The 25374-nt window shown below is 51.6% G+C and overlaps 1 protein-coding gene across 3 annotated transcripts in view; it reads left to right on the plus strand.

Annotated features, from left to right (window-relative positions):
• CHST15 (carbohydrate sulfotransferase 15) overlaps positions 1-24979 on the plus strand; it is an 83670-nt gene extending 58691 nt beyond the window's left edge. For all 3 annotated transcript variants that reach the window (XM_037804809.1, XM_037804811.1, XM_037804810.1), the window contains exons 6-8: positions 12848-13004; positions 20447-20594; positions 22428-24979. In XM_037804809.1, the coding sequence (XP_037660737.1) occupies positions 12848-13004; positions 20447-20594; positions 22428-22618 (496 nt within the window). In that variant the 3' untranslated portion in view covers positions 22619-24979. The remainder of the gene's footprint in view (positions 1-12847; positions 13005-20446; positions 20595-22427) is intronic.
• Positions 24980-25374: the final 395 nt, after the last annotated feature.

The raw sequence follows: 25374 nt of genomic DNA on the forward strand, positions 1-25374 counted from the left end.
GAATCGCTGCCTCTGTCACATGGCGACTGCCTTCATTCTCTGCCTTCTCCTGACTTCCTCTGACTGCTGTGTCCAACTCCCTTTGCTTATGAGAATTTCAATCTTATGGATTGAAGCCAATCCTGCTTCAATTTGGCCTCACCTAAATATGGTCTTCGAAGATCCTTTTCACAAATGAGTCCACCCCTTAAGTAATCATATCGTCTTTACGGGGCCTGTTGATAAGTGGGTTCATGCCTGCAGGAACACTGAGACCTGAACATGTCTTTTATGGGGAGGGGGGCATGATCCAATCCCCAATGGATGGGGGGGTTCCTCTCCCAAGATGGCCATTCCAGAGCAGGTCAGCTCTGTGAGAAAATTCCTCATTTCGAGCCCAAGTGTCTTGTTGGGAGTGTCCACACATTGGTCCCATTTCTTCCCCATAGATCTACACAGACCAAGGCCAGTCCTTCCAAAATGGGCGAGCCTGGCAGCTTAAACACGGCGGCTTTGTGCCACCACCCCCCTCCCATTCTGGCTGAATGTTTCTGATTCCTTCCTTTAGTGGTCCACCTCCCCAGCCCCATATCCTTGCCAGTTCTAAAAATAATGCATGTTTGTTGTGGAAATTTTAGAAAATATATTGGAAAACTATAATGGAAACATATTTTTGGAACACCTATAATGTCCTATCCAGACTTAAATATTATTTACACTTTGATGTCTTTTCTTCCAGTTTTTGTTGTGCAGGTAAGTAGATTATGTAATTGTGTGTGTGTGTGTGTGTGTGTGTGTGTATAAACATGGTAGTGTGAATATAGTCTTATGTCTTCCTTGTTTCATTTAACATTGTTGCCCCCAAATGACATGCTTTAAAGTCCTCTCTGTCACTCTTCCTGAGTTAGTCTCTATTAGTGCGTGTCCCTCTTGTGGAGTAGTGCTCAGGAAGTACCCGCTTCTCTAAATATGGTCTGGACTGAGTAGAGCAGATGATACCTCCCTCAGCCTCCACACCCAGCTCCCATCGAAGCAGCCGGAATGCACTTTAGCTCATCTGTTTGCCCGGTGCGTGTGCACTCCTCACTTTCTCCACGTCTTGCAGCTTCAGGGATCCCAGGATCTTGGCTCCAAGGCAGCCACAGACCTTGGAGCGGATCCCTGTGTCCTACCTCATCGTTCCCACACTTTAGAGGCAGGAATTTGGCCCTTTTCCTCAAGTCTCACTTGGTTGGATGTGGACACAAACCAGTGGTGCTCTTGGGGAGCCGTGGTTACATAATTGCCAGCCTTTAAAGGAAGGCTCAGTAACTGAACTGACCCATCGCCGCCAACGGAGGTATTTTCACAGCTGCTCTGCCTCCCCGAGATGAGGGTCACAAGGTTGGAACATTCTCTCCAGAGTGTTCTTCACACTCACTGAATGTCTTCCTAGGCTGTGCTCAACTTCAGAGGCCCAGGGAGAGCGTGGAAACGGCAGCCTTTGGTGGATGTGGCTTTCTGAGCACAGAGGAGGAGGACTGGTCTGTGTTTGGACTTGCTTCAGGGTGACAACAGGGGCAGCGTGCCCACCACAGGCCAGCCCTGTTCTGGGCCCTGGGCAACAGGCATGGCTGTGATTTGTTACGGTGCTGCAGATGCAGCAGGAGCAGAATGGGAGGGAGAGGAGGAGAGTGCAGAAGCAAAAGGGAGCTCCCTAGTGGGGAGGTCCAGAAAGGCTATCCTGGGGGAGCCGATGCCAGGGCTGGGCTTCGTTAAAAGACAAATAAGAGTTTGTCAAGGAAACAGAAGAACGGCAGGTCAACGGGAAGACGCCTTCTGAGCAGATTGGCAAGCAGAAAGGTAAAGGATACTTACTGTGTCCTTTTCTTCCTGGAATTCTGAGTCCACTTCTGAAGATGCTGTAGGGAATGGTGAGCTTTTGAACAGGGTGAGCAGCTGCCACTGTCAGGCAGATGGCTGAGCCAGAGCAGGAGCTGCCCAGCTGCCTCTCAGGCTTCTCAGAAGAAGGCTTCCACCTTTGCAGAGGCAGCGTGCTCATCCCAGGTAGTCAGGTTTTTCCTTTTTCTTTTTTGTTTAGAACAAATGCCATGCACTAGGAACTGAAAGTGAAGTTTCCTGATCCTCAACTGAAATAATTCATCAATTCATGCATTCATTGAGCCCTCCCACCTGCCGGGCACTGTGCTGGCTGCTGAGCAAATATGCACGGTGGGGGACGAAGGAGACCCAGTGCCAGCCTCCGGAGCTTGCACTTTACCAGAGGAGTGGCTCATTGAGTCCATCATGACAATTGCGATGGTGCCAGTGGGGAGAAGGCCACAGCAGCAGTGTATGTCAGGGAGCTAACCCAGTTGTGGAATTGCGCACTGTATCAGTTATCTATTGCCGTGTAACAAATTATCTCAAAGCGTGATAGCTTAAAGCCACACACACTGGTTATCTCACCGTTTCTTGGTGTCAGGGATCTGTGCTCAGGTCAGCTGGTTGCTCTCTTTCAGGGTCTCCCATGGGCTGCAGTCAAGGTATCAGCCAGGGCTGGAGTCTCACCTGAAGGCTGGACTGGGGAAGGCTCTGTGCCCACCTGGTTGTGGGCAGAATTCAGTTCCTCAAGGGCTGTGGAGTCAGGGAGGCTGGCTGACCCAGTTCTTTGCTGGCTGTGGCTGGAGGCTGCCCTCAAGTCCTTGCCCGGGGATCTCTCCAGCATGGTGGCTTACTCCATCAAAGCCAGCCAGGTAGAGAATCTGCTAGCAAGTCAGAAGCTAAAATTCATAAGCTTTTGTAACCTAGTCATGGGCGTGACACCCTGTCACTTTGCCATATTCTTTTGGTTAGAAGCCAATCACTGTGCCCAAGGGGAGTGGACCATGGAGTCTGGACACCAGCAGGCAGGATCACTGGGCCTGTCCCAGCAGTCCTCTACCAAACCTGCTCTCTCCCTTCCTCTCCTGGATCCTCCAGGAAACCAGGGCCCTGGCCTTGCCAGCAGGGAAAGAGTAACTTCCGTGCCAGCTCCATCTGGCAGCAGAGCCTCTGCACAATGGAGTATGTTTTTTTATGTGCAAGTTTTCTGTATGGGTTACTGACAGCAGCAGCTGTTTCCTTGTTTTTTAAATATGTATACAAATATGTAACAATAGGAATTTCTTCTTTTTGGAAACCCACCCGGCCAAACACTGTGTTTAGGTCACTCTTGAAGAATCAACACTCCAAGTCTAAGTTCCCAGGTTCCCATTAGTAAAACCAAATCCTGGGTCATTGGCCCATTTCAGTCACTCCGTGACCTTGGGCTTCTGGAAGTGGGAGATTCCCAGGGTTGCTCCCTGCCAGCTGGGTTGGATCAGATTGTTCTGTTCCTCCTACAAACTGGCTTGAAAGGAAACCTTTCATTCCAAGTTCTAGATTCACATTCAGCCTTTATTCTACCATGGATCAAAGGAAGAGGATTTGAAAATATCAGAATTCTAAGCAAAGCCAAATCAATCATATCTAAGCTTCCAAAGAAGTATGTAAATGGTACATCCATGTTTTGGGGAGAAGAAGAGAGGAATCATGGAAAGGAATGAGATGGGCTGGTTCATAGGGCCAAAGGGACCCCACCAAGAATTTATGCTCTGGGTTTCTCTACTTACGAGATCATGATAATTCAAATCTAAAGTGAAATATTTCTAGGGCAGATGGGCCCAGTTAATTCAAAAGAAGCCACCAGTTACAAGCAGAAAATTTTCGTTGTTCAATCTGATTCTTAAGTGGAAAAGCCTATTCTCTTCATTTGTGAGATGGTTGGTGGAGTCTGCCTCTTAATTTGGAGGCAGTAACAGCCCCCATTAAATGTGGGAAATGGCTGGAATGTGCTGCCCCCCCACCCCCCATTAGTTGCCGTCCTTTTTCATCCAAGGGACATTCAAGGTCATGCACCATCTGCTGAGGATTTTACAGTGTCTCTAGTTTGGTTTTAATTCTGTGTGTCGTCTCAAAGCAATCCCCAGAAACGACCACCACAGGAATGGCCAGTTTTCACATTTTATGACGATGAGTCAAAAGAGGAGAACTCAGTCAGCTGAGGGTTAGAACTAGACATTGACCCAAACCCCTTGAGCCTTGGAATCTGAGCAGTGCTCTTCATCTGCTTATATAAATGGATTTTTTTAACAGCCCACTGGTCTGGGTGGTTTATGGCTATAAACTAGGAACAAAATGAGGCTTTTAATGAAATGCATCCATTTCCATGCAGCTGGTCACTCAGACAGAGAGTGATGAGCCCGGCTAAGCGTTTGGATAGGAATCCTGTTTCATTGATTTCACTCTATCTGGAGAGTGTGGGGTGGGGCGTGTGGGTGGCAAGCAGCCCTCAGCCTCAGGAGTGGGCGGCCTGTATTTGAATCCCAGCTCTGCCACTTCCTGCTGTGTGACCTCCGGCAAGTTACTCAATCTCTCTGTGCCCTCACTTCCTCATCTATACAGTCCTACCTACTTCAAGAGCTGTGAGAATTAAATGACTTAATCTATGTAACATGTTTAAACCATGCTGGACAAGTGAAAAATAGTATCTACTTACTGACTCTTATTATTAGGCCTTCTCAGTGGTAACAAATCTTAACAATAATAACAAACTGTATCACCCGTTTACTCATTTGCCTAATATTCACTGAGCCCCTTGGATGGGGGACATACATTGGAGAGCGAGCTCCTGTCTGCCTCGGAAACTGATGTCTGGCGCAGGGGCCAGGAAGCAGGCCTTACTGCAATGAGCTGGCACCGACGGTGCCGGATTAGGTCTCTCCAGGTTTGCCTCTTTTGAGCTTTCCAGGCAGTTGAGGGCTCTTGTGAGGGCTGGTTTCTAGGGGAGGCATGTGGGGCTCTGTGGGGTTAAGTCGCCTGTCCAACGTCACACAGCAAGTGGGTGGGCAGGCTGGAATCCCATCCCACATCTGACTGGGGGGCTAACCTTTCCACCCCACCTCAGGTGGGCTTTGAGTCAGGGGCAGGATGGGCCGAGGGAGGGGCTGGGTGGGATGCAGTCACTACAGAGGTCTCTGCCAACCCCACGGGGAGCTCCAGAGCTGGGATGGCCAAGCAGCATCCTCCCCGACAGAGCATCTCCCCATGACCAGCCTTTGGGTGTCCGTGGGTGAAACAGGCCTTCTTAGCAGAGGGCAGCTCCTGGGAGGGACTGGACTGTGAGCCGGCAGCAGAATGACTCCCGGATTTTACAGAATTCTCTAAGCAGTAAGGACCCCCTTTTCTGTGAGTGCCTCAGCCTCGACTCTTCTGAGCTTCTGTTGGCTCCTCCCTGCATCCTAGACAGCAAGATGCTGGACTGTGATGACAGACCGTGTGGCTGGAAGGGAGCTGAGTCTCTTTCACTACTCAGCTCAGCTTTTGCAGCCCCCTGGAAACTCCAATTTAAAGCCCCTGATGAGTTCTCAAGCAGAAGAGAAGTCGTGCTATTTTCTCTATCACGGATTTGCATACGTCTTAAAAAGCAAGCTGTTCCCCAGCCCTGATAGATGAATTGTTAATATAAACCACCACAGGGGGAAATTTGGAGAACTCCCCTGGGGGCAAGAGATGGAGCAGGAGAAAAGCTGCTGGAGCGGAAGGGTTCTGACTAGAGCCACCCATCGATTTCTCCACCCCTCCCTCCCTCCCTCCCTCTGCTCTCACTGTCCTCTTTTCTCCTTTAGACTTGGGAGGATAGAGTCGTAAGTAGCCGTTGTGAAGACGACTGCAGCAGCGCCAGGAAGCTGCCTATTCGTTTCCCGGTGAATTCAGGCATTGTGCTTCTTTGGGGATCACTGACTCACCTCTCTGTGGGCCCTGAAAGTGGCATGAGGTCACTGTAAAAGGGCGGAATTGTTGAGCCGCCCGAGGGCAAGGGAGCGGCCTCGGACCCCAGCGCTGGCGGGTGGAGCTGGCAGCGTCCTGCAGGGACAGCTCGGGCCTGGGGGGGGGTGTTCTCCGAGGGTGGTCAGGAGCCGCCGCCTGGGGATGGAGCAAAGCCGACCCGCTAAACACTCCCATTTGTTTACCACTGTTTATTTTCGGGGGAAATGTTTATAAAGCCATTGGCAGTCCCTGCGCATTCCCACACGGTTTATTTGGAAAGGTGGAAAGAGCCTGTTGTTTCTCTGTCTGCAGAGATCATAGGGAGGGATATGGGGGCCAGGCCAGGGGCCGGGGGGCGGTACTGAGCGTTACCTCTGGGCCTCTCAAACCCCGAGTGCTGGGCGCATTGCTGAGGTCTTGGCGTTGCCAGGACGGGGTGGCAGCACAGGTCACGGGGCCCGCCCGGACCTGCAGTGGTGGCTGCTCTGCAGTGAGGTCCCTCGCCATGTGGCTTGGGTGCAGCTGGGCTGCTAGTCTTCTCTGCACCCTGGGGTGCCCCCTGTTCCCTTGCTCCCCAGATCCCTGGCAAATCGTGAATGTGCTTTGTAAGCTGCAACGGGCTTCTGAGTCTCAGGGGCGCTGGGTACCTTCAGTTCCATGCATGTTACCCCCAGTAACCTATGACTGGATGCTCCAGAAGAGACCAAGGTGGACCCAGAGCCCCCCTTGAGCTCAAGGCACCTACGCCTAGTGGGGAAGGGAGCCCCCGATCCCACCCAGAGGGCCCCACAGAGCAGGAGAAAGGTTTACAAGCTTTTGCATCCATGTGGACAGTTTTAGGCCCAAAATGAATGGTCGTATTTGGCAGAAAACAGACCTGGTAGGTGTCATGCATGTGCTAAGATCTCAGGCGACCCTGACATTTCCCCCCAGGAGCCCGGCCTGGACGGACGTGCTTCATTATTCCTTGGGATGAGATGTTCTTGGTGTATGATTCAGATGGAACAAAAAGGCCTCCCTCCCAGGGACGTTAGATGACCTTTTCTTCCTTGTAGGAAAAATGTCGGTTATCATTACTGATGGCACCATATAAGAAGCCAGGAAGTTATTGATCAGCAGTGATTTGAATCTGGATGCCAGCAAATGGCAACTAACGAGGCGAACGACTCTGGCTTTTGTTCATGTAGGCGTGTTTATTATGAGCCTCCCTGTGGTTGTGGCTGTGAGATGTCATGGGTGGGGGGAGTTGGAGGGCATGAAGGTGTCCACCCCTCGGGGCTCCTCATTGAGGAGCTGTGACTGTTCCCCTGTGTGTCATTTGCCAGCGGGTGCTCTCAGAGCCCGGGATGGTGGAACCAGCATTGCCAGGGGTGTGCTGGCCCCAGGGACGGTCAGCCATTCCTAGCCACCCACGGCTTCACAGCGGCCTCGGCTCTTTTCTCAGCTTGGCTCTCTGAGAAGCCTGATGCATGCAGCGGTCACTTGAAGAAACGTCACAGCCCAAGGCCACCAAGAGCCTGCACTTTTCCAAGTTGAACCTGAGAACTGAGCATGTGCTTTTGTGTGTCTTTGGAGTTTGTTGACTTCTGACCTGGGCCCCTCTGGGTACTGACAGCTTAAAGCCAACACTCTTTGGCGTGATAAAAATGCTCTGGAGTTAGAGTGTAGGGATGGCTGCCCAACTCTTAGTATACTAAAAACCACTGAACTGTATACTTAGAAGGATGAATTTTATGGTATATGAATTATATCTCAATTTAAAAATGGCATGAATGAAAATACTACATACAGGGGAGAAAAATGACTGTAGGGAGAGGTCTCACCCAACTAGTGACATTTGGACTATAACTTGCAGAATTCTCCTCATAGAGGGAAAGAGAGATGAATGAGCAAATTGTTATTTAAGAACTAAAACGGTTACTATCTAATGCTCTCTTTATTACAGTAACAATGACTAACCTGCCCCTTCCTCCCGGCTCCCCCCTTCACCACCATTTGGTCCCCAGCACTGAAGGTGCCCAGCATCCTTTTGGGCTTGGACCTGCCAGGGGGGAGCCGAGTGACACCCTCCCACATTCTCGATGGTGTACCTCTGTTAATGCATCCTGAGGTTGGCTACCCAAGTGATAAAAGGTCATGCAGTGACTTTCTTACAGACTGGAATGCCCATTTGTTGTTGCTGTAATTTCTCTAGATGCCTAATGGAACGTGCTACTGCACCAACACGTTTGCTTTTCACAGTCATGGTGATGACATTTCTCACGTTCATCCTGAACGTTTGCTGCTCTAGGACATGCCACATTGTGACTGTTTGCCAGCCTCCTGGAACTTACTAAGTAATTCTGTAGCAGGATTGACTTTGACTTCCAAATCACTCTGTACCTAAAACAATAAAGATATTTAAAAAACCAACCAGTCAGCCAGTGGCCCAAATGGCTGGCACCCAACTCTAGTCAGTGAGTAATTGTCTCCTTCCCTAAGTCAGGAAGGCAGGGGTCATGTCTTGTTTGTCAGTGGCCTTTGGGTCAGGCCAACATGGGCTTGTTTGGGCCCCAGCCCTGAAGTATGCGGCACCAGGTGGCCTTGGGTGAGCTCCTTCCCCTCTCCGAATGCCATCTTTCCCCTCCATGAGACTGGCGGCAACAGTCAGCATCTTACCTCCTAGCGTGGCTGTAAAGATCAGATGAGAAAATGCGCACAGTTCCTAGCATGGGGCCCAGTGACAGTCAACTCCAGGAAAGGCCGTGTCAGGAGTGGAAATCGCACATCACCTGGCCAAGTGTAAGGCCCACGGAATGGTAGCCATGCCTGCTGTTGGTGGCAGTCAGTAGGGCCACCTCCGTGCCCCTGGCCTGGCTCAGAGCAGACCCTGGTCTATGTCCTGTTAGTCTTTCGTGAGTGGCCTCAGTGCAGCTATCCTCTTCTCCTGTAGCTGGCTGTCACAAAGTGTCACAAGCTGGGTGGCTTAAAACAAAAGAAATGTACTCTCTCACAGTTCTGGAGGTTTAGAAGTCTGAAATCAAGGTGTTGCAGGGCCACACTCCCTCCTAGGGCTCTCGGAGGGGAAGCCTTCCTGGCCCTTCCAGCTCTTGTGTGCTCCTGGCAGTCCTTGGCGCTCCTTGGCTTGCAGATGCATGGCTCCAGTCTCTGCCTGCAATAGTCCATGGCCGCCCTCCAAGGGTCTGTGTGTGTCCTAATCCCACCGCATAGGCATTAGATGCAGGGCCCTCCCTAATCTAGTCTGGTCTCATCTTAACTCGGTTATGTGCACAGTTACTGGGGGTCAGGGCTCACACATTTATTTTTTCTTGCACATTTCTTTTTGGGGGGACAGTTTAATCCAGTGCAGTGAACATCCTGCTTTTATGTGGGGGGGCCTTGAGGCTGATTGCTGGCCCCTCCTTTATCCCCAGGGGGAGAGACAAGGTTGCTTGCAGAGGGAAGTAAACACCCAACACTCCTCCCCATCCCAGAGGGGCCGCACCCAGCAGTGCCGGGGTCCTGGGATCCTTGCCCTCCGCAGGAGAGAGAGTCAGGCGGCACCGTGGTGGGCGCAGGCTACCGTCTTGGCAGCTCAGCAGCAGGGTCTAAAATAACTGCAGCACAGAAGGCCTGGAATGCATTTGGGCCTGCATTTGGACTTGCTGTTGGAAACAGCCCTGACCAAATGGAACGACCATCTGTCTGGGAGGGTATGAGAGTAAGAAAATGGGGTGGTTCAGGAGGTGGGGGGGTACTACCCAAAAACTTGGGCTGAGAGGGTGTCAGGGTCACCTGGACCTCACTCTGGAGCTCTCCCCCTCCCCCTACCCCCAGATCTTGGCTGCTTGCTTCTTGCTGGACGGTGCTGGCTTGATACAAGGGACAAGAAATTTTCCCTGGGATCTTTCTTAGGGCACCTTCTCCCCTGGCCTGCCCTGCGGGTGTATGGAGAAAGGTCTCCCAGCTCTCTCAGACAGTCTTTCAACCAGTTGAAAACGGTGTCCTTTGCGCTGAGGCCTTGCTTTTCCAGGGGAAATAGGCCCTTCCCTCTCACCCTTTGGCATCCAGCACCAGAGGCAAACACCATTTGGCTTGCATCAGAGCAAGGCCCTCCCACACTCTCGATGCTGTACCTCTGTTAATGCATCCTGAGGTTGCATTTGAGTCCCTGCATTTGTGGGGGGATTTGGTATGAGCTTATGTCTACTAAACCTGTTATGCATTTTCATCTTGGGCCCCTTTCCCCTACCTCATCGTTGTACCATTAGTTTTAAAGACTAAAATGCAGACACTGAGGTTTATCTGTCCATCCCAATTTGTTACATGTGTGTACCTGCTCCAGCTTTTTGAGAACCTTTTGGATTCTTATTAAATCATTTCCTATCCTTTTCAACATTTTCTGAGAGGGTTGTGACTCATCCAAGTGGCTTTAACTCATCAAGGGCATTAATTTACCCTTTTTCCCCAAAGAGTAGTCGTGGGGGAAGATTACAGCGATGTTTGTTGGAGACTTCTTATGAAGCATTGGCCTCATGTGTTGGGAGGAACCCAACAGAGCTTCCCCGCAAGCAAGAGCTACTGTTTGCTTCTGACTTTCTTCTTGTCTCTCTGAGGGAAACCTGGCCTCGTGGCCCCAGTCCTGTGTGTGCCTGTCACCGTTCCCGGTCTCCAGGAGGGAGGGAGGAGCTGATGAAAATAACTCTTCACTCCTCCATGGCCGTCCAATGTGGAGAATCAAGTGCTTGTTCAGATGTTTGCAGACAAGGCACAGGGCATGAGGGACGTCATTGCAGACGCACGTCCCAGCGTGCACATGGGTGCTAGAGAGTTTGAAGCCCCCAGCCAGTTCTAGGGGAGCTCCAAGGTATCTGGAGGTTCTGTGAGGCCAGGGAAGTCTCTTTCTACCTGCTGAAGAAATTGGCCTGGCCTCATCCTAACAGGCTGTGAACATGACTCACAGAATGTGGGGGTCGTGAGGTCATTTGACTGCTCTCCAAACAGATGAAAATAAACAGTCTCACCCCAGGGAACATTGGATGTTTCCCAATTTTGTCTCAGGGATCACTTCTTGACCCTAAAGAATGATACGGATCAGCAGATTCCTCCTGAAGTTACTTTGTGTTTATTTATGAGACAAGTTTAGATGCTGAGTTTTATTTATGAGCCCAGTATCTACAAGGAGTGTAATTACCACAAAGCAAAATCCTACTTTGGAATGCTTGAGCCAAGGATTGAGGTTTCTTATGGAGTAGTTTATATAATAGAATTCTAGCTCCGTCAAAGAATTTGGGTTGTTCTGTGGAAGTCCTGGGTGAGAACACTTAATTTCTTATTTAATAAGAAATTAAGCAGATTCCGTGGCACTTTAAGAGGTACGTGTTAACTTTTCATTGCTGTCACTGCTTGGGCTGTGTCTTACTGCCGATAGGCCTTTCAGGAGGTGTGTGAGGCCTGGAGGGGCTCCGTCAGGCTCACTGTGCATGGGCATCCCTTGGCACGGCACATACAGCTGGGCTGTATTTTGAGCCCCAGGTGAATGTAAAGTTGGCATCTATCCATCAGCTTTTAGATTATAGTACCTGAGACTGGCCCTACGGTGACAGTGACAGGCTGATGTGTCATCCGGGTAATGGACTGGGAATAGGATGGGGGTGGGGTGGACTGCGAATCCACACACTGCACCAGCCGCTGAACATCTTGAATGACTAGTCTTAGCGCAAGTCCTTCTGTTGACTGACCAAGCTGGGGTGAAGGCGCACTTCTGTTGCACTGTGTGTTTGGCCTCTAGAGGATCTGCGGGCAGACAGCAAACCTCTCGGGAGGTCAGAGAGGTGTCCTCCTTGCCCTTGGGCTTAGGCAAATTCTAAAGGGCTGTGAAGGCCCTGTGCCACGGTGAGGCGGGCACAGAGGTGAATAAGCTTCCGTCCTGTTCTGAAGATGTGCTGCTTGTTTCATTAGTGAACCTCCGTATCGCACTTGGACTTGATTTGCAGCAAGGGATGGTGGGGAAGGCTCATTCGCAGCAGACCCAGCTGCCCAGGAGTCCACAAGTTCAACCGGGAGGCATGGAGCTGGGAGCTGGGGATGGAAGCATGGGGTACCATCGATGCTTATGTAAAATCCTCAGAAATACGGGTATTCAATAGAGTTGCAGAATTGCTCTCCCCAGAAAGAGGGGAGCTAGGTTGGAGAAGCTGGGGGACTAGAGAGTCTGGAGCTGAGAGGAGAGAGAAGTGGCATACCACAGAGCCCCGCGAGCCTTGTATCCTCCTGGTTTCGTCCTCAGCCAGGAGGTGCCAACAGCTCAGCTGGGGGAACCCACGGAGGATAAGGACAACCAACCTTTCTGCAAGCAGAGAAAGAGGAGCAGAAGGGATAGGAACTGCAGCAACCACGCGGTTCATAAAAAGACGTGGTGCGGTACATGCTGGGTGTCTCTGTTAGCGTATACCCGTGTGGGAATCTTACATGTCTACAGGCCTTGGCAGGCATATCTGGGGGTATTTATGTCTTATTGTAAAAAATAGGTCCCTCCCGATGTAGAAAGGCACATTTCGTGTTTAGGAACGTCTGCAGAAAGGGCCAGGAATTTCATGTGAAATTGTAATATTGCAAGAGCAACAGATGCTCTTGTTTTTGTTGCCTGCAATAGAAGAGAGAGACACCGGAAGGTGCATGAAATTTTCATGGCCTCTCTTTGGATCATGCGATTTTTGTAATCTGGTGCTGTTTGGAAGCTCATGGTTACTGTGAAACAGCCGCAGCCTGTGGAGACCAAAAGAACAAAGAAAACCTGCTGGTGATTTGTTTGGTATCAGGGCAGACATGTCCCCAACTCCAGTTGGGGAGGGGGTCGGGGTGAGAGGCAAGGATGTGCAGGGACAGAAGTGGGGCAATGGCTCCCCTGTAAGGGCACGAAGGCCAAGTACAAAGAGGAATGGTGGCTCTTAAATGAACAAAACTAGGTAATGTAATTGCACATTGATTTTCATTATCACCTAAATGGCGTGATTTCACACTCGCGGATGGTAAAAATATCCATTTATTTTATTCACAGGTTGTACTCAGACTATCTCTACTTTGCAAGTTCGAATAAATCTGCCGATGACTTCCATGACAAAGTGACGGAGGCCCTGCAGCTGTTTGAGAACTGCATGCTCGACTACTCGCTGCGCGCCTGTGTCTACAACACCTCCCTTAACAACGCCATGCCTGTGGGTATTCCCCGAGCCGGGACCCCTCTACATGATGGGCTATTTTGTGGTTATCATGCAAGTGGAATTGTGGATCTGAATTCTAGTGTATAAACACAGAGAAGGGTTTTCATGAGCAAATGTGGCTCCTCGTCCCCTTTGAGAGGCAGCTAATGCAAAAGCAGTTAAGCATGAAGGTAAAAACTAAACACCAATAGGTCCTTCCCTGGCTACCTCCTTTCTTCCCTGCTTATCATCCGCTGCCATCTCCTCCTCCTCCACCTGCGAGTAAATGAGGCCCTGTTTAGGAGCATTACCATTTAGTGCGACTCAGAAAACCCACTGACGGTTAGGGGGGGCAGACATCGGCCCCAAGTTGTCTTAAGAGCTTTCCCTCCAAGCATGGATCGTTTTAGTTGACAAAATTCCCCACCAGTGACTTTGAAAGCTTCTTCTGTCTTGTTTTCTGTTTAATAATATACATATATTTTAATGTGAAAGAAGCTGCTCACCGAAGGAGTCCTCAGGGAAAGAGGCTGGTGGCTGAGTCAGGGCAGGGGCTGAGGATTGGAAAGCAGTGGAGTGTTCCAGAAACAGTTAGCTGGAAGGGTGGAAAGGACTTGCTGATGGATTGGACCAGTGCTGATTAAAGGGAGAAACCAGAGACGGCAGGTTTCCTGGGCCTGCATGCCACGTACAGTGTTGGGCCCTGAGAGGCCTCATGCTTGGCACTTGTGACTGGTTGAGGGCCATCTGCACAGAGCCTGGAGGAGAGAAGAAATAGACATGGGGCAGGAGATGGGCTGCCTTTGCAGCAGAGAGGATGGTTGGCTTTGTTAGTTTCCCAGGGCACACACTGGGCGCCTCTTGTGAGTTCAGCCCCGGGCTCAGTGCTGGAAGAAACCACAATCCCTGTCCCGAGGGGCTGTGCCCAGTGTTCCTTTCCTCCCCCCAACCCTCTGCCAGCCCTGGAGATGACCCCTAAGGAGTTACCAGTCAGTATGAGCTCTCCTGGGCCATGAGATGGGGCCAGATGGGCTGTGCTGGCCAAGCCACAAAAAAGAGTTTTCCCAGAACTCTTGTGTGTCACCTGTGATGGTGGCCCATGGAGCCAGGTATGGGCAGGTGACGTCAGGTGTTGGCAGGGTCTCACGGCCCTGTGGCTATATCTTTGGATAATGCTTAGACTCTGATTAAATAAGCCAATGTTTTAAGATAGTCAGTGTTTATACAATTCAGTGTGAGGAGAGTTTGGGAATTCCTGAGTGTTATTAAAAGACATTATTGGAAGTCTCAAATTTGTAATCTTATCAGCAAAACAGCGTTTCTGGGTATATGGAAAGCACCAGTACCTTCATAGACTGGGATGAGGGGCTTTATCCACCTCGATGGGGGGAAACAGTGTTAGAGGTTTGTCACCTAGGCTGGGGTGTGGGGACGCAGGCCACCTCCAGGGCTGAACCTTTAACAAGATGTTCAAGGAAAATCCATAAGGAAGCAAAGGAGAGAATCATTGAGCCTTTTCTAGGGGCCTCATTGAAGGTAAGGAACCCTCAGTCTTGGCCCTCAAGGCTGCCCTGAGGCTGGCCATGCTCATTGAGCACAGGGATGTGCAGTTCTGGAAAGTTAGAAAGGAGAGGAAGGCTGCAGGGGGAGGGCTTCCCAGCCCTGGCTGGCCGGTTATCCAGATCACCTGGTTGCCTTCACGGTGTGCTCTGTGTCCTCTGCCCAGGTGCATCTTGGTGCATCTTGGAAAGCAGGGAGCCGCCAGGTGGAGCCTACCAAGGGGGCTGCATGTGCTGGCCAGAGTGTGGATGAGGATGTGATGGATTCAGCCCGTGTAGACTGAGCACCAGCCTGGTGCCATGCCTTGGGCTCCCCTTTCACAGATGGGGAATCTGAGGCTCAGAGAGGCAGCATTCACCTGCAGTCAGAAAAGGGACGGCCTGGGACCCAGATCTAACTTGGAACCCATGTTTAACCCTAACACTCCCCCTCCCGCCACTTCCCCTTTAGTAATGGCTCACATCCACTCACCCTGGGGCGGCCCCTGGAGTCTGAGAAGCAGGTTGCAGGATGGGCCCTAATTGGGGAGGGGAGCTGCATCTGTTGTGTCTCAGAGTGATGGGCCAGCACCTCGGTTTTGTTAGCACACTGGGCTTTTTGAAACCTTCTCATGCTCATGATCCCACACGTCCTCAAAACAAACCAGATGGGTAGGGAGGAAAATTGGGAAGGTGGGGGTAGGGGATGGGGGAAGGAGGCAGGGCCCCTGTTAGCAGATGCAGCTGTGGGAGGCGAGGTTTCCTGACCAGCTAGCGTGGCTCAGAGAAGGGGCCGGAGCCACCCTCTCCCAGGCCCTGTTCTCTCTTCTGGAGAGGATCTGAGGAAAGACTCAGTAAAGAGAGGGATGGGTGTGGGCTTGGCATCAGGGGCTTCCTAAGGAAGTGGCATAAGCTGCACTGGGTATGGACGGACAGGAGAAGCCAGGCAGGGTGGGATCTCGATTGGAGCTGCTGTTTATTTTAAAGGCTTTAAATTGTTTTTCTCTCCACCGAAGAGATTAAACATGCACCCCTAGAGTGAGCCAGGCCCCCTGCATCTTCTCCTGCCGCAGTCAGTGCCGCAGGGACCAGGCAAGTTGGATGTGCGTCTTGCCAGCCTTTGCTGGCTCCCAGGAGGCAGGATTTCCGCAGCTGCTTCCTCCCACAGAATAAAGGGCTTGCCTTCCCCTCCTGCTTCCCAGTTAGCACCCCAGTTGTGGACATCGAGACCTCGCTGAGGCTGGGTGACGTCCCTGATGGCATCATCAGTCTCCCTACTTTTTTGCGTGTCTAAATTCTTTATCGATGAGACATTTTGTAAAACTCCCTACGGGAGAGTGGGGCACTGTGCCCTGCACTGCCCTGAGCTCTTGCAGTACATTGTCCCATTCAGTGCTCACAGTTCCCCTGGAATCCATCCCTGTTTACACGTGAGGGGACACTGAGGCCCAAGCCACTCCCCAGGGCCATTTGCTTGGACTCACAGAACTCAGAGAAGCTGTTAGACTCAGGATTATGGTTAATTGCAGCAAAAAGATCCCGATAAAAGTCAGCCAGGGGAGGAGGTGCCTGGGGCAGGCCCCAGGAGATACCAGGCAGGTGCTTTAGTTGTCCCATCCCATGGAGTCCTGCTGACAGTGCTCACTTCTCCCAAGCATGAGTTTCGCCAACCAGGGAAGCTCACCTTTGCCTGGAGGGCCAGGGTTTTTGTTGGGGTCAGTCATGTAGCCATGACAGGCTGCCTGTGTTGCTGACCTTAATCTCCAGCCCTTCCAGGGGTCAAGTGGATGCCCTGGGGCCCGAGGCTCCCCCAGCACAAATCATGTCTCAGCATAGACTGGTGTGGCCAAGACCCCCAGATAAAGAAGAGACTGTTATCAGGCAGGACATCCCTAGGGCTTTGGGGTCACCTCCCAGAGCTGGGGGCAAGGACCAAGCCTTTCTTGGGCACCGTTACTCCTTTCCTGCAGACTCGGAGCAGTGAGAGGTGGCCTCGAGAATGGTCCCCGGAACTGATGGCCTGTGAGACTTCCGGTGATTCTACCTTAGCCAGCCAGTTCCCGAAAGCAAAGCTGGGAGCCAGCTAGGAGGCATGTGCTTTTTAATTCAGTTCTCTGTTTTGCTGAGGATGGCTAGACAGTGGCTGAGCAAAGGGAGATCCCTGGGGACAGGATCAAAGGCCAGGCGCATGTGGCTTGAACAGAACCTCGGGGGAACCATTTTCCCAGGAGGAAGTGCCAGGCAGTTAGGAGGCAAGTGGAAATCCTCCCCTGGAGGAAGTCAGTCTTCATTTCCAGGATTAGAAAAGCAAATCCACACCCCCACCACCCCCACCCCCGTGGTGAATCCCAGCCCAGCTCCATTGGGAGCGTTGTCTTTTTTAAAACATACTGGCCCCGGCATTGCTGGAACATTCCCTTCCTCCCTGCGGAACCTTCATGCAGGATGTCCATGCCCCTGCCTGCCTCGCTGCAGCCACCCAGCCACTCTCCCTCCCCATCTTTGCTCTGCAGCCACCCTCCCTCCTTCCAGGTCCTCAGTGGTTCCCAAAGTATGGTCCCTGATCAGCAGCAGCAGCATCCCTTGGGAACTTGTTAGAAAAGTACGATATCGGGCCCCTCCCTAGACCTTCAGAGTCAGGAACACCGTTTAGGGGTGGGGAGAGCATAGGCACATTTTAACCAGCCCTCTAGCTGAGGCTGCTGCCCCCTCAGCTCTGCGGACCTGACCCCTCTCCCTGGGACGTGCTTCTGGTCATTTAAGAACATCGTGTCCTTTGGGTCTTGCTTTAATCTGATCTTCTGTTCGCTCGCTCTCTATATACTCTATTCATTTTCTCCGCAGCATGTGTCACAATTGTTGACTGTAGATATTTGTTAGTGTTACCATCTGGTCTGTCTTCCCTACTAGATTGCAAGCCTTTTCTAGATTTTTTTTTCTCCTAGACTTTTTAGATTTTTCTAGATTTTCTAGATTATTGCCCTTTCTGTTAAATAGCAGCATCTCCTTGCCTCCCGGGAACCTGGCATACACCATGCACTCTGGTTGTTTGATGAATGAATGGGGAGTTTAAGACTAGTGGGAGGCTGGGTGGGGAGCTGGGGATGTGGAGGCCTGTTTGAAGAGCAGCTTGGGTCTCTCCTATGCATCATCCTCTCCTGAGCAATCCCTGGGGGTGGAACAAGCCCCATGCGGAGACGTGGCTACAGGTCCAAGCTCCAGTGGGTGCTGCCAGCTGACCGTGGCCGGCCCCTGCCTGTCTTTGGGCCTCAATTTTTCCATCAGCGAGTTGGTTGGAGCAGATAACCTCAAAGGCCTTTCTCAGCACTGACATTTTCTAATTTTAAATGTATTGGAGACATTTCTCCTGCAAACCCTTTTAATCTGCAATCTCTTGATTTTCTGGCTATGCGGGGAAAAAGTGAGGATGGGAGGATTCTCAGTGGTCCTGTCTTCAGTTTGTCTTTGTGGTGTAGAGTTGTGGCAGTGATGCTGGATGTTTCATTCAGGGCTCTCTGGAGAAACAGAACCAGCGGGCTCCATGGGTATGAAGAGGTTTATTATAAGGAATTGGCTTACAGAACCATGGGGGCTGGCAAGCCTGAATTCTGTAGGGTAGGCTGCAGGCTAGAAACTGATAAAAGTGTTGCTGAAGTACTTAGTCCAGATTCCCCAGGGGAAGCTGGCTGGCTGGAAATTCCAGCAAGAACCAATTTTCAGGTTGAGGCAGAAATAATTCTTTGGACCTCTGAAAGTCTTACTTCTGGCCTTTAAGCCCTCAACTGATTGGGTGAGGAGACTCCCCCTGCTGCTGAGGACACTCTCCTTTGTTGATTGCAGATACAGTCAGCTGATTGTAGATGCAAATCCCATCTACAAAATAGTAATGAGTAGGCCAGTGTTTGACCAAACTGGCCGTCCAAAATGAGCCAAGCTGACACATGATTTCACCATCACACAGCACACCAGAAACTGACTTAAGGTGACAGGAACTTTAGTTGGTTGTTAAGAGGGTATGGTGTTGGAGGTGAGGTGAGGGGGGCATTGCAGTAGGTGGAAAAGAGGGAGGGTTCAGAGGGCCATAGGAGCTAGATCCTGTGAGAACCAACCTGGGTGTCCTAGAGGCCTTCCCACCCTCTCCCCACTGGAAAGCCCTCTGGGCTTATTCCCTGCCCTGATGGTGCCCGCCCTTCCCTCCCTGCCTGGGCCAGCCTTGGCCTGCTTGGGAAGACCTGGCTGCAGTGCAGCTTTTGGTCAGCAGGTCTGTCCTTGCGAGGACAGTGGAGGGGTTCTCGCCAAGAAGGGCGCTAATGAGGTTTCAGAGAAATACGCTGTTGCCCGTGGCCACTTTAAAACACCCCACCTGCCACCAAATACCCAGGTCTTCTCCTGCCTGAAAGGTCTTGAGCAGCAAATGCAGGCTCTCAGAAACAGAGGCTCCTCGCCAGGCTGCTGGACCCAGCCACGGTCCTCCCGAGGCAGGCAGTGACTTACCAAGGAGATGTTCTCGTAGCGCGTCTGTATTGGCAGCGACACGGAGACCAGCACGTACTCACTTTTTCTTTACTGCTGGCCTAGTTTGAGGTCTTTTTTTTTTTATAAGCAGCAAATAAGGTAGCAACAAAGCGTGGGTTGGATGCAGCTTATGCATTTTGGAGACAACTTATCCCCTCTAATTGTTTTTCTTTCTCCACATCCTACATGATTAGAAAAATAATGAAATGGAAAAACGAATCATGAGAGATGAGACTGTGTAGTGTTTGTACATATTTTGTTGACTGTTTCTTGGTCTCATTGCTAACACCTGAGAATCACGTTGAGCACCAGGGCATCTGCCTCATGCAGGACAAGGGGATGGAGATGCCCCCCAGGAGCTCAAAATGGAGCTGGGAAGAAACAGAAATATGAGGCAAGAGCATCTGTCTGAACAAATGGGAATTCAGAACAGGAGTTGGGGGTCTGAGGGGCAGTCGTGTGGTAGGGGATGAATTGGAAAGTTCAGCCCCACTCCTGAGGACTTGCTAAACAGGAGAGAGCTGGGTGGGCCATGCTCATTGGTTGGCAGTGTGAGGGGTGGTTGGGAGTGCAGAGAGTGGAGGCAGGAGGCCAGTTAGAAGGGCAGGACAATGTCCAGCAGGTGCTGGTGCCTTGAACAAAGGAAATGGCACTAAACTAGGGGAAGGCAGGAGGTGAGAAATATTTGGGAGCCCTCAGAGGGGCAGATGGAGCAGGTCCCTGAGGACACAGGTGGGGTGAGGGCCAGAGAGGAGGCACCAGGGAAGGGGGCCTCCGAGAGAAAGAGGAAAGGGGGCATTTTCTTGGAGCTTGCCGTTTGGCACAGGAGAAGGAGCAGGAGAAAGATGAGCACCAAGAAGTGTGCAGGTGGGAAGGAGAAAGGATTTAGGTTGAGGAAGTGTCCTCCCAACGGCTTTGTTCCATGCTGATTACATTTGGATGTCCACACACTTGTGGGGTCGCGGTTGCTCAGACAGCCTTGGCATGGCTGGACATGAGGCTGTGCATGCACATGGGGCCTTCACGGTTGCTTTGGCACAGCCTGTTGTTTGCTGGGAGCAGAGAGGCAGCTAGAGGATCGTGCAAAGAACATTTGCACCATTGGTTGGGGTAAACTTGGCCTCCTCCTGTAACTGTTTCCTCACCGGTGCCACCGGCAGGGCTGCTGTGACGATTCAATGTGGCCCTGTGGGTGGGAACGCTTTAACCATGTTGTGCAAAAACCCTTCATGAAGACACAAGAGCACAGTGCCCTAAAATCGAACTTCTGGAGGTGTCATTGACTAGGATGACTCTTTTATATTATTTTATCATGAAACAAACACCATAGCACATTTGGAAGAGTGTCTTCGCGCCTTGGGGGAGCCACTCCTGAAATAACACCCGCCTTCTGCTGTCCCCCAGGTGAGGCTGCAGGTGGGGCTCTATGCCGTGTACCTGCTGGACTGGCTGACCGTCTTTAACAAAGAGCAGTTCCTTATCCTTCGCCTGGAGGACCACGCATCCAGCGTCAAGTCAACCATGCACAGGGTCTTCCAGTTCCTGAGCCTGGGTATGAGTGCCGCACTGTGGATGGGGGGCAGAGTGGGCATCCCCAGGAGTTCTCAGATGCAGGGGGCTGGGTAGGGATGGGGGACCCAGGACCTCCCTAGGGGGGGGCCAATCCAGCACCTGGTTAGGCAGCACCCACTGGGCCTGGGTCATTGTGTGGTGCAAGGGATTTGCCGAGGGTGAGGAGGTGGCCTCCCCTCTGGGAGCCGATGGTCCAGTGGAAAGAGAGATGGAGGCTGTGGCTCAAATAACTGAGACCTGTAGCCTACCCTGGAAGGAGGCTGTAGTCGGGGCACTGGAACGAGTTGGGGTCTCAGCTGGCTGAGGGGTCCTGGAGAGCTTCGTGGAGGAACACCGACTGTGAGCTGAGCCTTGAAAGACAGACGGGATATTGGGTGGCCGGACAGTCCCCTAGAGGACACCGGCCCGGAGGAGGGAAGGGCCAGGCCATGGCTTTGTCTCCGGTGTGGTGGGGGATTCCGGGTATCAGGTCTTCATGGCTGGGTTTGGTCACTGGCCACAGCTCCTGGGCCTCTGGGGAGGAGGAGCCTGCCCCCAGCCCAGGGATACCAGTCCCCAGGTCCCACTGTGGGGTGACAGAATGTGCCATTGTCCACGGTGGTGACTGGGAAGGGTGTGAACTTGGGTTCGGCGTGCTGCCCATGTGGGTAGCCACCCAAGGACGGCCCGAGAGTCTGAAGCTGAGCTCACAGGTGAAGCGGGGTCCGAACAAGCCATGTCCCCCCACAGAAGACACCCCGTGGCCTGGTCCAGTTTTCCTGCCTGGGAATCATGTTCATCGAGTATCTGTGAAAGTCACACCTCTGGGACTCGGGACCTTTTCACTATCTGATTTTCTTCTTCCTTTTTTTTCCCCCTGAAAACCAGCACTGGGATGGAGCGTGGTTACTTTTTTGGTTCTGAGGCCTAGAACCGTTTTCCTTGGACTTGGTCACCTGCAGCCTCTGAAGCATTAAGGAGCTTTATGCTCAGCAAAGGGCTAGAAGGCCAATTTTGTTGGTTCCATCGGTCATAACCCTAGGACACTGGAATGGTTATTTTCTTTGAACAAACTCAGGGCTCTGGCTGGATCCAGAGAGCTGGGGAAAGAGAGGCCAGCAGCGCCTGGGGTGGGTTAAGCCAGTGAGAGGCTGCTGTCCAGAGAACTGTGGGGTGGAAGTGGCAGCCCCGGGGTCACAGGCCTGTGCCCTGGGCCACTGCTGGCTTGTCCCGAGGCCCCTCCTTCCTGATGTCCTTGCTGAAGGCGGAGGTTCTCCGGGGGGTTTCTGGGCATGGGTGGCCATCTCCACATCCTCCCTTCTTCTCCCACCCACGGCCAGCCCCACAGGGTGAGATGTTGCCCAGTCAGGGGGTCCTTGGCATCAGCAGCCCCAAAGTAGAAATGATGGTGGCAGAATTCCAGTGGGCTGGTTAGCAGGAAAATCTAGGTAAGCCAAGTGTGCCTGGCAGGCCGTGCCATTAGCCAAGGAGGAGCAGACGGCCGTGCCAGCCAGCCCGTCCAAGGCCAGTGGGACGTGAAGCCAAGGAGACAAGCCCCAGGTGAAAGGTGGATCATGAAACATGGGGTAGCTCTTGCCCTGAGGTAGTGCATTAAAAGATCATGCAATACAGTTTCTTTCCTATTTCATAATGGTGTTTCCGTCTTCTGCCCCCCACCCCACAGTGGATCCAGCCAAGGAATTTTAATCTCAGAGCATGTTCTTCTTAAAGGAGACTCCTGTCCTAACATGAAGTGCGGTGGTATTTTGGCAGAGTCCCTTTGGTTTCCTACCCTGCCCTCCTGCCTTACAGGGTCCTTTGCCTTTTATTCCAGGGCCCTTAAGTGAGAGGCAAGAAGCCCTGATGACCAAGAGCCCCGCATCGAACACGCGGCGTCCTGAGGACCGGAACCTGGGACCCATGTGGCCCGTCACGCAGAGGGTCCTGCAGGACTTCTACGGCCCTTTCAATGCCAGGCTGGCACAGGTTCTTGCCGACGAAGCATTCGCGTGGAAAAAGACTTGAGGCCCGAGTTCCTGCCTCCAGCCCTGCACCGGACGCTTTTTTTGTTCCTATTATTCTGCCATCATTTTTTCTGGGGGACCGTGGGATTCATGGTGTGGAGAAAACTCCAGGATTCGGGTCACTCTCCCTCCCAAAGCACACAGGATTTCCTTATAACCCATCTCAGAGTTTCCTTTGTGATGTTAAAGAGCCGAGTAATTGACTCCTCACTCCTCAGAGCGTCTGTCTGAGGCCACAGGAATTGCCAATTCTGCAGTAATTCAGTTCTGTTCCACAGGAATGCATGGGGCTCCTGGGATGAGGCCATCCAGCACCCTGCTGGGGGCGGAGGGGAAGCATCTAGAAGGCAGTGGCCCTGCCTGCCGGCGCGCGAGAACCTGAGTCTGAGCTTCTGCAATTCCAGGATCCAATTAAACAGCTAGAGGTCATGCCAGGGGCTTGCCAGAACTCATACTTCACATTCAGTTTTGAAACACATCTTTGTTCAGTTCACTTAGACTCATTTGGGTGGAGGATGGAGACTCTTTCATTTTTTTTCCCTTTTACTCTAGAGCTAGCTCTTCTTCAGTCTCTTCAAATACAAACCCTGTGAACTTCACTATTTATGAAAGGAAAGAAAAGCAAGTCAAGTTTCGGTCGTGCGCCCCTCCCATTCTGTGCTTGTAACCGTTGCCCTTATGTGTTTAACTTGGAAGAGAATGCATTTAAAACCAACCACTTTCTGCATTTAACTACCTTTAATTAGTCTCTAGATGTTTTCTTGAAGTTCCATTTATAATCAGAAGAGAAATTTTTGCCGTTTAATGCCAGAAAGAGAAATTTCAAGGAATTGAACACTTACTGAAAAATCTGGGTAACTCAAGCCCTCATCAGGTGGATGAGAGAGAACTGGATGATTGTAAACGTTTTAGTTCTGGATGGCTCCAAGCTCCATTTCTCTGCCTTCCCCTTGGAATGAGTTTATTATCCACAGTCTCCACCATTATGTGGCCAAACCTCTTTAGTCAGTTATTGAACAATAGCATTCTTGTATCTTGATTCAGAGACACGATGCATGAACTTGGGTTGAACGTATTGTGTTTGGATTTGGAAGGCACTTGGTAAGAGCTGAGTCTTAAATGGGATGTTCCAGAACTTTCTGGGCTGCTTGGCAGCTTGGTTTACCGAAGGATGTGCTGAAGATCTTGTCTTTCCTTGGACATGATGGGGACAACAGAAGCAAACACTTGTGCCCACTTGACAAACTGCCCCAGGTGGGGGGACCCAGCGAAGCTGTGCACTCAAGTGACATCACGGGAAGCCTTCTGTGAACCAAAGCTCTCGGGTCAAGGCCATGTGCACCAGAGTCAGAAAGGACAAATGTGTGGCATGTGTGAGACAAAGACTGGGACTTGCAATGCCGTGAGGATTTGCACTTCATTGGCTGTCCAGGCATAGTGCCCTTGTCTCTCCACCATCAGAGGTGAGACGTGCAGCCCATTTGAAGGCATGCGGAGGGTTGTCTGCCCTGGCATGTCTGGGCTCTTCCTGCTACTGAAGGAGCAGTGTGTCCTGATCACCCACTTTCGGGGACAACCCCCCCCCCCCTTGCAGCTGGCCTCGGAGCAGCAGCCAGCAGGGAAGCCTGGCTGGAGCACAAGGGTGCTTTGGGGAGGTATCACATCAGCGTGTGTGTATTTATTTGCAGCGTGGGGTGTGTGTGCATGTGTATGCACATGTGGGCACATTTTCTGAGTGGGTTCCCTTGGGTTGTGTTGCTGACGAGCCTCCTCCACTCTGGGTGCAACACTTTCACAGATTAATTTCTCTGCCAATTCATTTGTCATCCTAAGTACACATTTTACTCTTCCACACCTAATATAATTACAACAAGGGATTTTTCTTATGCACTGCTATGCATGTGAATAACATGTATTGTAATTCTACTTCTTACAGAAGTATTACTGAATTGTATTATTTCCAATATTATTTGGTTTATTATACAAATCTTTTTTATATACACAGGCCAGACCCTTCTGTGCCAATCAGTGCCATCCAGACATGGTTTCTCTCCAAGGGCCTTCCCCACAGGGTACCCCTGCTGCGTGGCAGTGTCTCCTGGGAGGCCCGGTCCTCACTGGCAGCACAGATTCCATTTTGGGCAGTGATTTCGAGCCTGTCATCCCAAACCAAAGCGAAACAGAGCATTTCTTACAACCTGGAAGTGACTTTGGGTTCTCAAAAGCTGTGTTTTGATTGTGTTAAATTGTCCTCCCTTCGTCGTGTAAAGTATGTTAAGCGAATCACAGTTATACTGAACTTTTATTAATATTTAACATAATAAAATATGGAGCCTATGACTGCTTCTCCTCTCCAACAGAAGCGCTTCCTGGTGTGCGATGCGTGTGAAATGACCTGTGGAGGTGGGTTGGGGGCTTACCTGCCTGCATCACGTACACTGCACATGAGGAGGTGCCCGCAGGTGGGCAGGTGTGGGGCAGCGTCTGAGCATGCTCCGAGCTGGGCAGAAGAGAATGCCAGGTCAGAGAGGGAGGGTTCAGCCATCACCAGACTCCCCACCCCGGGTCTGTCATGCGTGTGAGTTGGGGTGGCGGGTCTGCGCCAGCCTCAGTCAGGTGGGGTCTGGCCTAGGGTGCCTCGGACATTGGATGGGAAGGCCTTTAGGTGGCCCCTGTGCTGGCGTAGTGCTGCAGGCCCCCCTTCCATCACCACTCGTGTGGCTGGCCTGGGGCCTGGGCCTGTGTGTCTGGAACCCC

This window comes from Choloepus didactylus, chromosome 15 (assembly GCF_015220235.1).
Source record: "Choloepus didactylus isolate mChoDid1 chromosome 15, mChoDid1.pri, whole genome shotgun sequence".
NCBI lineage: Eukaryota > Metazoa > Chordata > Mammalia > Pilosa > Megalonychidae > Choloepus > Choloepus didactylus.